Source organism: Populus euphratica, unplaced genomic scaffold (genome assembly GCF_000495115.2).
Source record: "Populus euphratica unplaced genomic scaffold, PopEup_1.0 scaffold58.1, whole genome shotgun sequence".
Taxonomy (NCBI): Eukaryota; Viridiplantae; Streptophyta; class Magnoliopsida; order Malpighiales; family Salicaceae; genus Populus; species Populus euphratica.
The window spans coordinates 746,216-761,617 of NW_011499864.1; the positions used below are offsets into that span (position 1 = coordinate 746,216).

Below are 15,402 nucleotides of genomic sequence, written 5' to 3' on the forward strand. Positions count from 1 at the left end.
CACCCAAGCCGCCTCCACCACCTAGTCCTCCGAACCCAGTACCATCTAAAGGAGCAACTCCACCAATCCCCCCTACGCCACCAAATGGGAGGCCACCAGCACCGATTCCAGAATAGCCACCAACACCACCATATGTAACAAAGTTCTTTTGGTCAGTGAGACCAGCATTAGTAGGCGCATTTTTGGTGCTAGCAACATGCATGTCCTTTTCAGTAGGCACGTCTCTAGCACTAGTGTGCACTGCTGCAAGAGCGAGCACCAACGCAAAACAAACGTAACTCCTTGCCATCTCTCTAGCTCTGAATCTTTTTTCTTAGTACCTCAGTGCTTGCTGGGTTCGCCTCTTTTTAAAGGCCAAATGAGCGGTAGGGGCAGTTGAGGGTAGTAAATGGAGTTGAATGCGTGTTCAGAGTTTTGAGCTCTCAAATTTTCCATGCACCGAGTCTGCCTGTTCGTCTAAAGCGTTTTTTTTGGTTGTGTATGTGGATGGACATTCAAGTGTCTTGGGACTTAGCCTCCGTAGCGTTTCAGATGCTGTTTTGTAATTAACCCAGGCCTGAGGTGTCCTCTAGCAGGCATGGGTTTGCCAGAAAGATGGATGGCTGATTTGTGACACGTGGTTTGTTGCCAGGCAGCAGGGGCTCTTCACGACTGTCCCAATTATGACAAATGGTGGTTGGAAGGGCCCGTACTGATCATTTGCAGATTATGAGGGCAGGACATCACAATATATCCCCATACTTTTATTTTTATTTTTATGAATTATGCATGATTATAAAGCATATGTTATAACCATTTAGAGCATGATGTAACAGAAAAAACATAAATAGTTTGTAAAGTCAGGAAACTTATAGAGAAAATAAAAGATCCGTAATCAAAGAAATGAAAATTAAAACCAAATAAAAACAATAATCAGGCTATTTTAAGCATTCCTATTAGTGGAGGAATCTAAGATGAATTCACCTTCTTTAATTATCATCCTATAGAAAATGGAATGATACAATCCCATCCCACTTTATTTCCTTGTCGTTAAAAAAAAGATTGTTACGACCAATCAAAATTATACACACAAACAAATACCATTTCATAATAAATAATAAATAATAATTTAAAGATTGAGGTAAGATCAATTGATATCTCAACCAATGCACCACCCATTAAATGAAGTAAAATTAACTAGTTGTCACTATTACAATCTTTTTCTTATGATAAAAAGGATATTTTAAGTCATCTTTATATAGAAATATATATCCATGTTACCATGTTATTATGATAACGTCAATGTTATTCATAAATTATTTTATTTTTTCAATTAAGATTTTTAGTAGATTAATTAATGATTTTATTTTTATTTTTTTCAAAATGAATTCACTTATTGAAAAAAAAAAAGAACAATGGGATGAAATTTTTTTATAAATATATGAAAGTCTTTAATAACTTTTTTATTTAATTAAAAGGTAAAATTGATAATAAAATAATTATTTTGAGGCAATATTAAGATTATATATATAATTGGATATCGTCAAATAACTATTTCAATCTAAGAACTTAAGTTGTTAGGTGAAATTTTAATATATAATTTATATTATTTTTTAATACCTTCTTCAAATAAAAACTTTTTAAACTAATAACTTATGTAGACCCACCACTTTTTTGTGTCTACTTTTATTAAATATAATGTGAATAATGAGATTCAAACTCGTAACTATTTTGTTGAAAAGGTTTTGAGTTATTGTTAAAGAATCATCTCAACCCAAAAGTTTATATTGTTAAATAAGACTTCAAGATATGATTTATATTATTATTTAACAAATATTATTCTTAATATTTTCTCAATTAACTATGATAAATTAACAAAAAAAGAGCTAAAAAAAGGTTGTAATTTTACTATGCAAATATACTATTCATTGTAATAGTATTTTTTTTAAAAAAAATATTTTTTTCCTCTAATTTCATTATTCGATATTATTTAGTTTGTTGGAGATTAAATTTTATGATTTTTTGGAGTTTGCTAAAAAAATAAAAGAGGTGTTGCTTTTACTTTACATCACCTTACAAAACATTATTTATTATAATAGTGTTTTGTTTTTTGCTTTTTTTCAATCTATGTTTTTTCTAGTAATTTTCATCATTTAAAATTTGATTTATTAGGAATTAAACTTTATATTTTATTGTGATTTGAAAAACAAAAACTAAAAGATATAGTGTTTTTATTGTGCATCACCTCATAAAATACTATTAATCGTAATAATATGTTTTTTAATTTAATTTTATCATTTAATATTTAATTTGTTGGAGATTAAATCTTATGATTTTGTTGTGGTTTGCTAAAAAATTAGATGAGGTGGTGTTTTTTAGGAGAACCAACTCACAAAACATTACTCATTATAGTAGATTTTTTTTTTGTCTTTTTTAATCTATGTTTTTTCTTTAAATTTATCATTTAACATGTGGTTTATTAGATATTGAATTTCATGATTTACTGTAATTTGGTTTTTATATAGTTATCTCAACTCATGATCTGTTTTACGGGCAATCTGATTTTTTTTTGTGGTTTCATAATTTATTTTGGTTTATTTTCTAAGAGGTTATCATGATCTTATAATTCAAATTATATTTTTTACAGGTTAATTTGGATAGATTTAGGTTGTTTTGTTATGTTTTTTTAGATAAATCAAATTTCATCATTCAACAACGAGTTTATTAAAATTTAAACTTTATAATTTATTTTTTATAGAGTTATATCAGTCTCATGATCATGTCACATGTTTGGTGGGTTAACCTAAGTTGACTTTGTTTTTTCAATTTATTTTTTATAAAGTTATCTCTATCTCATGACATAGTTTATAGGTTTGATAGTTAAGATGAGTTGATTGAGGTCTTGTTTTGTGTTTTTGTTTAATTAATTTTTTCAATTGTATTCTTTAACATTAAGTTGATTGAAAATTAAGTTTTATAATTTATTTTAATTTACTTTCCATAGGGCTACTTTGATCACATAACCCGAGTTGTGGATTTGAGCTTACTTGAGTTTCTTTTTATAATTTTTTAATTAATTTTTTTTAAATTTCATCCATTATTTATTTTAATTTGTTTTATATGAGGTTATGCTAGTGTTATGACTTGAGTAATGGATTGTATAGGTTAACTCAAGTTAACTGAGTCATTTTTTATTATTATTGATTTTTTTAATTTTATTATTTAACATATTATTGATTAGAAATTTAACTTTATATTTTGTTTTTATTTATTTTATATAAAATTATTATAATCTTATAATTTAATATACAAATTTAACAAAATAACTTTTGGCTGATTCTATTTTAATATATTATTATTTTAATAATTTTTAAAATTTAAATTTTTTAATTAAATCATATTTTTACGGGTTATTTAAGTTATTTATTATCTTAATCAAATTACTTCAAGTTAGCTGCTAAATAGTTTAATTTTTTTTTTGTACTAGAAAAATTAGCAACACCCTAATATATATTTTTTATATTAAAATTATTTAATATAACTCGTAACGCGGAACAACTATTTAACATTAATCATCACTGGTTGGCTATCTGTAATGCATTAATTTGAGCTTTCCAGCTGAAGCTTAATTCATGAATTTGGATAACAAAAACTTCAGATTGATTTGCGATTACATTGAGGCCACAAATAAAACTACTCCGAGATGAATTAATCCAAGTTGATGACAACATCTTTTGGTCAAATCAGGAACAAGATTCGGTGGTGAAATTGCAGAGTTAAGATTGGCTACGGTACTGTCTGAAATTCTTTGTGGTCACGTCTGCAACTCTTAGTTTTGTCTGTGTTAAGAAGCATACATCAAGAAATCCTTCTATCAAACTCAATGAATTAAAATGAGTTATTGGCATTGTAGAAAACACATCAAACTCAAATGTAGAAAGAAAAAGAAATATTATTAATAAACTAAAATTAATAGTTTCTATATGATACTTAATGTGATTTTAAGATTTTTATTCTTACTTATTGTAGAAAAAAAAAGTACTTAATAAAAATAGTGGACTCCAACATTAACAACAAAAACAATATTAGATACCATAATAAATTATTCTGGTTATGGTTACAATTATTCATGAAACAAAGAGCGATCTCATGCTAAAATTAATGTCCTGTAAAAATATCAAAACTTTTTGTGCCTATCTCCTAATATTTCGTGCTGCCACTGCTCTGGTAAAAAGAAAAAGAAAAAAAGAAAAAAAACTCTCTAAATATTGAGAGTTATAATTTAATAAAAAGCTCTCTAAATATTGAGAGTTATAATTTAATTGGTCAGGTTTTATATTTAATTTTAAAAAAATTATTAGTTTGAATGTTATAAATTTTAAAATTATTAAAAATTTATATAATTGTTAATTTTAAAGAATTAATTAAAACATATATAATTTAGTATTTATGAAAAAAACAAAAAAAAACTATATGTGATGCTGTGAGCACCATGTGTGCTCCCCAGAATTTCTAGGGCCAACATGTCCTTCGACAGGTAGATTGCAAAGAAGCAAAGTTCTTAAATGAGAACCTAACAGCCCTGCAGCACAGTAATAACGGTAGGTGCGTGCAAGCTTTTCTTTACTAAAAGGTAATGAATTATTCAACTCAAGTCATTCAATGTCCCCTGATAGCCATCAGAGCTTTGCTGCTATCCAAGGAGCTAGTAGAAGCTGGTGGCCTCATCAATGCAAGTTTCACCAAGCATAATAATATCTCTGTCACGGATTGTCTGTTTTCTAGCATTATGGATTCACCAACTTGGAGATCAGGTCACAAAGATGACCATCCGATCGTTTGATGTCTCTGGAATTCTTGTTGGAAGAATCATAACACTTGGGTATTGAATTGTCTAGTTTCGGGATTTAATTTCAAGGGTATGCTTTTGCATATCAATAAATAGTAAACTTTGATGTTGATGTTTTTTTTACTTAATGTATTTGAAAATATAATAATGATTATTATTTAAAGTATTTTTTATTTAAAAATATATTAAAATATATATTTTTTAAATTATTTTTAACATCCTCACGAGTCTATATAATTTGAAAATATAACATATTAATTTAAAAAACATTTTTAAATTTTTAAAAAAACACTACCTCAATCACATTCCCAACATTTCGTGACACAACTTGTAAGTTATTATATTATTTCTTAATATTATTGTAATTGAAATTCCTTAAATCTAAAATTCATAAGCTTTAAACTCAACCATTTGGCTATTAAACAACTATATATCTAAAATCAAAAGACTTACGCAGACTCAAAAATGCTTTAACGTTACTTTCTTAAAATTCAGTATTGCTCAAACGCTTTTGGGGACATTCTTGTAGTTCTAGTTAGGGCCGAAGAGGTCACAGGATGGAGAGTTGCTGATAACCAGCCATGACAGGGCTCGAACCCAAGCTCACAAGAGCGAGGTTGATCGAAAGTATTTAACAGTACTGTACCAAGTGATTGCTGGCCATAAATTCTCTTGGATGGTTGTCAAGACATGGACTATTTGGACTGAAGAGAAAAATAAGACTAGTAATCTAGGGTTCAGGTTGATTGAGGGCGACGAGGTCTGATGCTTTAAGCCCTGAGGTAAAACCCCGAAGCACCTGATGCATGCACCTACCGACTTGAAGATATATGTCGGGCCAGTATCTCATTAATTAAAACATGTTTCTTCTTAAATTATGCCTATGTGTTTTTCATTCATGGGATTGCTAGCTAGTAACGCTCTTTAATTGGCATGACAAATCGTCCCAGGTAATTAGATAATTCCATTAATTGATCCCAGAATTTCTTCTTTTATATATAAATTACGATTGATCTATTAAAAACCTGTTATAACCATTAAAAAGAGAAAAGACACAAAACACCTGCAAAGTTATAGGAAATTTACTTACCCAGAATCAGCATTAAAGGAAAGTATTTTTAACTTAATTTACCTGCTAACGGAAAGAACTATATATTACTAATAATTATAGTATATTTATCAGTTCATTAGTGCTGCTATCAGTTCTTGAGTTATTGGCAATGTAGAAAATACATCAAACTCAAATGTAGAAGACTTGCAAGAACGACAAGGAACTAAGCTTTTAGATATAATTAATTGATATCCATTCAAACATGACAATAACGATATCTCAAAGTACGTAAAAGACACCAAATTAAGGAAATACAAATAAAACCAGACACAGCAGCAGAAGGAACTGTATGCATGGTAACTAAAGCATAGACGACAACCTCACATGTTCAGCTTACTTAACTGAGACAAACTAGAAAGGAACTAAACTTGAGAGCAAATATTAATTTCAAGGGTAAGGAAGAACACCACTTCCACCACCAACACCCCCACCTACACCGCCTCCACCACCAACACCACCGCCAACACCCCCACCCAAGCCGCCAACACCACCACCCAAGCCTCCAACACCACCACCCAAGCCGCCTCCACCACCTAGTCCTCCGAACCCAGTACCATCTAAAGGAGCAACTCCACCAATCCCCCCTACGCCACCAAATGGGAGGCCACCAGCGCCGATTCCAGAATAGCCACCAACACCACCATATGTAACAAAGTTCTTTTGGTCAGTGAGACCAGCATTAGTAGGCGCATTTTTGGTGCTAGCAACATGCATGTCCTTTTCAGTAGGCACGTCTCTAGCACTAGTGTGCACTGCTGCAAGAGCGAGCACCAACACAAAACAAACGTAACTCCTTGCCATCACTCTAGCTCTGAATCTTTTTTCTTAGTACCTCAGTGCTTCCTGGTTCGCCTCTTTTTAAAGGCCAAATGAGCGGTAGGGGCAGTTGAGGGTAGTAAATGGAGTTGAATGCGTGTTCAGAGTTTTGAGCTCTCAAATTTTCCATGCACCGAGTCTGCGTGTTCGTCTAAAGGCTTTTTTGGTTGTATACGTAGAGATGGACATTAAGTTCGTGTCAGAGAGACTGACAGTCTATTTGTTACATGGCAGTTTTACTGTTCATACTTTAAAAAAATTATTTTATAAAAATTATTTTAGATTATAATTAATGTAGTATTTATATATTTTTAGTTAAAATTATAGTAAAAATTAAAATTAAATAAAAAATAATTTAATATATTTGGTTAAATATATTTTTTAAATTAAGGGTATAAAATAACTAAAATATATATATATATTGATATTGATATTTTTAATTTAAATATTATAGATTTAATTATTATTATTATATTATTAAATAAATATTATGTTATATTAATTATTTTTTATTATTTCATTAATTTATCTATAATTTTATTATATATAAAATTTATCTGATAAAAACTATAATTTTTATAATTTTTGAAATATATAATAAAATTAGATAAAATATCATAAAAAATATAATTAAAACTACAATCAAATTATATAAATACTATATCCTTGTATCATATTTTTTTAATTTATATATTGTTATTAAATAATATTAAATATTAATTTTTTAAATAAAATAAAATTTAAAAAATAAAATTTTTTGCTGAGTCGACTATCTAATAAACAATAAAAAAATCACCTGACATTATTTGTCTTCTAGCGTTGTTAGGTGAATTAGATAATCTTAACATTGTTGACTTGGATTGAACAGTACCCAGGTGATTATTAAGTCACCTGGCACAGGTGAATTACACCATTACGTGCAAAATAGAGATTCGAGGAAAACATTTATACTCCCACCATATAGTAAATTGTCTTTTTAATATTACTAAACGTTTAATTCACACGATTTGTTTTAAAAGTTAAACTAATGCATAAACAAATATCCATTTAGCCTCTGTAGTGTTTCAAATGCTGTTTTGTAAAATTTAATTTTTTTATATTTTAAAATCATCTTAATATATTATATTAAAAATGATTTGTTTTTTAAAAATATTATCCTAATATATTTTTAAATAAAAAATATTTAAGAAAACAATAACTCTTCTAAGGATTCTTTGAATTAGTCTTGTCTACTTGATTATAAGCTAATACATAAACAAAATTACAAGGAAATCAACAGTGTAGTTAATTTAAATTGAGGCTAGAGGTGTCCTCTAGCGGGCATGGGTTTGCCAGAAAGATGGATGGCTGATTTGTGACACGTGGTTTGTTGCCAGGCAGCAGGGGCACTTCGCGACTGTCCCAATTATGACGTGTGGTGGTTGGAAGGGCCCGTACTCATTTACAGATTATGAGGGCAGAAAATCCAAATATATCACCATACTTTTACTTTTATTTTTATGAATTATAAATTATGCATAATCATAAAGCATATGTTATAACTATGAAGAGCATTATGTAATAGAAAAAAAATATAAATAATGCATTTAAGATTGTGTCATAGCGGTTATGAAAGGGATTTTTTTTTTGAGTATTTGAGTTCAACTTTATATTTATTAGACTTGCAAGATATTTAATAAATTTAAAAATTAATTATAGTATGTATAAGCTACTTAAAAATTCAAATTATTCAAATATATATATATATAAATAGTTTGTAAAGCTAGGAAACTTATAAAAAAAATAAAAGATCAGATAATCAAAGACATGAAAATTAAAATCGAATAAAAACAATAATCAGGCTGTTAAATTAATCTCTCTTTAAACTTTTAGCTAGATTCGATGAACATGTTGAAAATCAACACTAAAAATCACATTATATTTATTAGAAATAACATTAAACACACATTAGAAGCACCAAGATTGCATATCATTATTATTTTTTAATTTAACAGATAAAATTACAATAACAACCTAAATCCACAATCTATATAAAAAAAAAAACATTATAATAATCAATACTTAAAAGCAGTTTTTTTTTTAAATTGTTAATGCTTTAATTTCATTAGATTCCACATTGCATAGAGCAAGAGGAAATACAAAAAGAATTTCCCTTCATAATCCCTTAGAGCAGTTTCTAAAAATCCATAAGTCCGATCCTATATATCAAAAAACTACCTCTTCACAAGTAAGGTTTTAGCTTAGCGGTGGGAAGGGCTTGTCTCCTTCCTCCACACCTGAGTTCGAGCTTTACCATGCACGTCTGTCACCCTCGCGGTGCCTTACCTGCTCACTGGGCTTGCAGGATGTTCAGTGGGCCGTGAGGATTAGTCGTTGTGCGTGTAAGCTGGTCCGGACACCCCATATAAATCAAAAAAAAAAAAAAATACCTCTTCATATTTTGTTCAAATTGCAATACCATAGAAAATGGAATAATACACACCATATATCCCACTTTGTTCTCTTACCATTATTACGAACAATCCAAATTATACAAGCAAACAAACACCAAGTCTTTTTTGGCTTTGAGCCCTAGACAACACCATTTCATAACATAAAACAAATCTTTCAAAGATTGAGGAAAGATCAATAGATGTCTTAACTGCTTTAATTTCTTTTACTTTTTTTACAAAAAAGACAGTTTAAGTCATCTTTATATAGAAATATATCCCTAATTTATTATGATGCTGACAATGTTATTTATAAATTATTTTAACTTTTCAATTATGATTTTTAGTAGATTAATTAATGAAATTTTGTTTATGCAAAATGAATTCACTTATTAAAAAGAAAGAATAAAAGTTAAGTTGTTAGGCGATGCTCTAATATATGATTTATATTATTTTTTAATATTTTATTGAAAATTTTTTTTTGAACTTAAAACTTGCAGAAACCCGCTACTTTTGTTGTACTTGCTTTTATTAAATAGAATGCAAATTGTGAGATTCAAACTTGTAACTATTTGGTTAATAATGTTTTCATATTTTATCAACCAATCATTTCAATCTAAAAATTTATATTTTTAAATGAGACCTCAAAATATTATTTATATTATTATTTAACAAAGATTTTTCTTATCATTTTCTCAATTAACTATGATAAATTAATGGAAAAACTAAAAAAATATTGTAATTTTACTATGCATCTCCTCACAAAAATATTATTCATTGTAATAATGTTTTTTTAAATATATTTTTTCTCTAATTTCATCATTCAATATTTAATTTCTTGAAAATTGAGTTTCATGATTTATTAAAGTTTGCTAAAAACAAATAAAAAAGATGGTGATTTTACTTTGCATCATCTCATTAAACATTATTTGTTATAATAGTATTTTTTATATTTTTTTTAATATATATATATATATATATTAATTTTTATCCTTCAAAATTTTATTTATTAAAAATTAAATTTTATAATTTATTATAATTAATTTGCTAAAAAACTAAAAAAGATTGTGGTTTTATTATACACCACCTCATAAAATACCCAGGCGGACTCTACGAGTGGAAAGCATGAATCCAATTCCTCTATTACTCTCCTGTCCACGAACCTCTCCTCTTCCCAATCTCCAACCTGCGCCGTAAAGCAACCTCAAACAAAACCATCTTTCTCTCTATCTCTCAGCTTGGAAATAGCTACCAAAGAAGGAATAGGAATCTTCTAGGTTCTTGATCGAATGAAATAACGTATCAAAATGCCAACCTTATGGATCTAACGAAGAGCCATCAACAGCGAAGGAACTCCCACCTTATTGATTTTTTTTTTAATTTAACTTTATCATCCACCATTTAATTTGTTAACAATTAAATCTTATAATTTATTAAAAAATTAAATAAGGAGGTGTTTTTTATTTGAGCACCTCCTCACAAAAGATTATTCATTATAGTAGAGTTTGTTTTTTTTACCTTTTTTAATTTATATATATATTTTAATTTCATCATTTAATATGTGATTTATTGGATATTAAATTTTATAATTTTTTTTGTGAGTCAACTCGAGTTTTTTCCTTTTTCTTTTCTGTGTGGCTTTATAATTTGTTTTGATTTATTTTTTATGAGGTTATCATGATTTTATAATTCGAGTCATGAAGCTTTAATTATAATTTATTTTGATTTCCTTTCTATAAGATTATTCCAATCTCGTGATCATGGTCACAAGTTTGATAGGTTAACTTGGATTAACTTTATTTTTTCAGTTTATTTTTTATAAGGTTATCCCTATATCAGGTTTGATAGGTTAACTTGGATTGACTTTGTTTTTTCAATTTATTTTTTATAAGGTTATCCCTATATCATAACACGGTTCATATGTTTGATAACTTAACATGAGATGATTCAGGTCTTGTTTTGTGTTTTTTTTATGGATTTTTTTTTCAATTGTGTTCTTTAACAATAAGTTGATTGAGAATTATGCTTTATAATTTATTTTAATTTACTTTCAATTGAGCTATTTTGGTTACATGACCCAAGTCATGGATTTAACAAGTTAACTCGGGCTGACCTGAGTCTTTTTTAATATTTTTTAATTGATTTTTTTTTAATTTCATAATTCAATATTAAATTAATTGAGAATTTGACTTCATAAATTATTTTGATTTGCTTTATATGAGGTTATCTTAGTCTCATGACTCAAGTTATGAATTTGAGAGGTTAACTCAAGTTAAGTCGAGTTGTTTTTTTTTTAATTAATTTTTTTAATTTCATCATTCAACATATGATTGATTAAGAATTTAACTTCATATTTTATGCTTTATATAGAGTTATCATGATCTTATTATTCATGATACAAATTTAACAGGATAACTTGGATTGACTCTATTCTAATATATTACTATTTTAATATATTTTTTTTTTAAAAAATATCTTCTAAAACTTTTTAGCTAAATTTTAATTTTACTGATCGTTTAGGTTGTCTTTGAAACTGGCATGTTGATCAAGGCCATGTTTGTTTTCGGTAAAGTAGTTTCTGGGAAACCATGTTTCAAACTTTCTTGTGTTTCTTTACTATTAGAAAAGTTAGTCAACGGAAAACACTTTCCGATAAACGAAAAATATTTTTTAGTTAAAAAAAATTAGCTTGGTTTTCAGGAAAATGTTTTTCTTTTTGGCTGTGTTTGTTTTCCAGAAAGTGATTTCCGGGAAATCACTTTCCAAACTTTCTTGTGTTTGTTTGCTGTTAGGAAAGTTGGTCAACAGAAAATATTTTTCAGTCAAAGGAAAATTTGGCTTGGTTTTTAGTTCCAGGTTATTTTCCATAACATAAATAAATACTGGAAATTGTTTTCCAACTTATTTTTTATTACCCTACCAAATATCAAAAAGTAATTTATTTTTCTGGAATTCATTTTCTAAAAAAAAATTACTTTCTAGTAAACAAACAAGACCAAGTTAATTCAAGTTAACTTCTAAACAATTTAATATTTTTTTGGTACTCAAAAACCATTAACAATACTCTCTAATGATATAACTCGAAGCGCGGGACAACTATATAATATTAATTTGAGCTTTCCAGCTGAAGCTTAATTCATGAATTTGGATAACAAAAACTTCTGATTAATTTGCAATTACATTGAGGCTACAAATACAAGTACTCCGAGATGAATTAATCCAAGTTGATGACTACATCCTTTGGTCAAATCAGGAACAAGATTCGGTGGTGAAATTGCAGAATTAAGATTGGCTGCAGTACTGTCCTGAAATTCTTTGTGGTCACGTCTGCAACTCTTAGTTTTGTCTGTGTTGAGAAGCATACATCAAGAAATCCTTCCAATTTTTAGCTGTCAGTAGTAACAGTGTTAAGTCATTGATTCTGGAAGCAGGGACAGAAAGGGATTTTCTTCTTTGCTGAGTGTCTTGGTATTTTTCTGTTGTCAGAATTTTTCCTGATGCTCCCATTTATCCTCGCACCATATTTGGATACTAATAATTGTCTCAAGTGCTCTGCTTACTTAGGCACTGATCGATCGTTGCTATCTTTTGGCGCTGCCCCTCTTCTGCTACCACAGCTTAGTGTGCATAATATTTTCTGCTACTAGCCTACTAGTAGTGATGCTTACTGATTTTGATCCTCTTGGTTTCTAATACAATTGTCTACTACTGTTGCAGCTTGTTTGAAAATTATTTGCTCCATTGTGTGCATATATAGATGACTGAGTGCTGTGATGGCTAATTCTTTGAGATTGACTGGTGAGTGCTTCTGGAGATTGTCTCCAGGGCACCATTGTTATTGTTCCACTGAGCTGTTGTAAACTTGTAATGCTCTTCTACATTGACAAATGGACCAATTTTATGCTAATTTTAATTTCTTATTTTTCAATGAAATAGTAAGACTTGAATACAAATTGACTGGATCAAGAAAAACGTAGTACAGGATAGATGGATGGATGGATGGATGGATGGATAGATAAAGATCCTCGCAAATCAAATGAAGAGCCTGCTGACAAATTACCAATGTAATCCGAAAGCAATGAAAGATGACAGGAGAAGAATGAAAAAGCACAATGTCTACGTATAGCAACTTATTAAAGTAGATATATAAGAAGAGGCCTATGAGGAGCAAAATCAAGGGTGGAAGAGAGAGCCAGCATCACCATCAGCACCATCTCCACTGCCACCGCCCAAGCCTCCACCAACACCTCCACCAAGAGCTCCACCACTACCTGAGTCTCCACCCAAGCCACCAACCCCACCGAGGCCACCAGCAACACCGCCAAGGATTGGCAGACCACCAACTCCAGCAAAGCCACCTACACCGCCAGATGCGATGAAGTTCTTTTGGTCATTGAGGCCAGCGTCTTTGGGCACGTCCCTAGCACTTGCTTGAGCAATAACAAGAGCAATTAAAACTAGAATGCAATAACACCTTGCCATGTTGTCTCTCTATATTTCTATCGTACTAAATCTGATCAAGAAAGTATTTGCTGCTGTACTAATGGTGCCAGTGCCATGCATTGAGGCTCCTTTTAAAGGCAGGTTTACATGTGGGAGAAGATTTCTTGAATTGAATGTATATTGAATGAGGGCACATGGTGGTTCGTAAAAAATAAATTTAAATGTTTTCCAAAGATTTGTATAGCAGATCTCAATACCTAATTATTGTTGAAAAAGAAATCAGCACAGGCAAGAAAGCACATTAGCTTATATTGCCAGGACAGCACGCCACTTGGCAGCAACTAGACTGGGAGCTCGCGTTATGCCTCATGCTAATTTAATTTGTTTTTAATGTAAAAAATAGATGGTCATGCACTTATAGTGTTTTTTCAAAAACAAAAAACAGTCATTAATTTATCTATATATAATAAGATCAGTAAATTTAATAATCTGATTTAAATTGAAGGACTAGAAAATGAATAGTAAAAAAAATCTAGCATTAATTAACTAAAAAAAATAAAATATCGATATCATATTTGCAAGAAGAAAAACAATTATTGAAAACTCACCATCACTCTACCGTAAACATCACTCACAACCAAAAGAATTTATTAAGATGATTTAAACTCCACTTTCATTAGAGTAATGCCCTGGAAAAGCAAATAAAAAAAAAACACAATAAGGTGAGTATTTTATTCAATTAATCAATTCTATTTTATTTTAAAAAAAAACCTTATTTTGAGAAAATATATTTAATAAAGAACAAAAAATAAAAAAGACCCCACATAACTCAACCAAATAAAAAGAAAAAAAGGATGTATAAAGCATATAAAGAAAACATAGAGCCCAATCTCAAATAAAATAAATATCAAATGATAAAATTAAAAAAACATTATCTTGAAAGAATGACAAAAAAAAAAAAAGCAAAGCAAAAGCAAAAGCAAAAGCAAACCCTAGCAAACATTCTTAACTTTAGTTTATTTTTCAAACTACAACTCATGAAATTTCTAAATGGGCTTAACTAGAGATTCAAGTTTAAATTAAGTCAATGTTTAAAGATGAAATTGAGTATAAAAAAAAATACCAAACTAAAAAATTTGACAAATAAAAAATAATTCAAAAAATAAGGATAAAATCTAATAGTAAAAAAAATGATTGAGAGTGAAATCACCAAAAAAAATAAATTATAAAAATTATATTAGATGACATAAATAATAATTAAAAAAACAGAGATCAAATCTGAAAAATTAAAAATATCAAACAAGAATTAAATTGAAACAACTTTTGATTTTCATAAGTTATTTCAAATAAAATAAATATCAGTCAAAAGATCAGGGACTAAATAAAAAAACACAAGGAAGTAAAAACAAATCTAATGAGGATCAAATTAAATTAAAATTTGATTTTCATAAGTTGTTTGAAATAAAAAAAATATCAAATAAAAGATTAGGGACTAAACAAAAAAAAAGAGTTTGCTTGAAAAATTATAGGGCAAGGCACAAGGACTAGAAAATGAATAGTAAAAAAAATCTAGCATTAATTAACTAAAAAAAATAAAATATCGATATCATATTTGCAAGAAGAAAAACAATTATTGAAAACTCACCATCACTCTACCGTAAACATCACTCACAACCAAAAGAATTTATTAAGATGATTTAAACTCCACTTTCATTAGAGTAATGCCCTGGAAAAGCAAATAAAAAAAAAACACAATAAGGTGAGTATTCTATTCA

At 28.8% G+C, this 15,402-nt stretch overlaps 3 protein-coding genes across 5 annotated transcripts in view; all 3 read right to left on the reverse strand.

Moving 5' to 3' along the window:
* Positions 1–417, reverse strand: part of LOC105125681 (acanthoscurrin-2-like) — an 844-nt gene extending 427 nt beyond the window's left edge. The window contains exon 1 of one of the 2 annotated variants that reach the window (XM_011026242.1): positions 2–417. In XM_011026242.1, coding sequence (XP_011024544.1) covers positions 2–289 — 288 coding nt within the window. In that variant the 5' untranslated portion in view covers positions 290–417. The other variant, XM_011026243.1, reaches the window with a different exon arrangement.
* A 5,673-nt stretch (positions 418–6,090) lies between these two features.
* LOC105125683 (glycine-rich cell wall structural protein-like) lies at positions 6,091–6,783 on the reverse strand. Of its 2 annotated transcripts, XM_011026245.1 has the most exons (2): positions 6,449–6,783; positions 6,091–6,406 (listed from the first exon to the last, which is right to left on the reverse strand). In XM_011026245.1, the coding sequence occupies exons 1-2, from the start codon at positions 6,738–6,740 to the stop codon at positions 6,327–6,329; spliced, it is 372 nt and encodes a 123-aa protein (XP_011024547.1). In that variant the 5' UTR covers positions 6,741–6,783; the 3' UTR covers positions 6,091–6,326. The 2 variants fall into 2 exon arrangements, with proteins under 2 accessions (XP_011024547.1, XP_011024546.1); XM_011026244.1 differs by having other exon boundaries at positions 6,091–6,783.
* Positions 6,784–13,080: 6,297 nt separating this feature from the next.
* Positions 13,081–13,744, reverse strand: LOC105125684 (glycine-rich cell wall structural protein-like). Its single transcript, XM_011026246.1, has one exon. The coding sequence runs from the start codon at positions 13,664–13,666 to the stop codon at positions 13,358–13,360; it is 309 nt and encodes a 102-aa protein (XP_011024548.1). The 5' UTR covers positions 13,667–13,744; the 3' UTR covers positions 13,081–13,357.
* Positions 13,745–15,402: the final 1,658 nt, after the last annotated feature.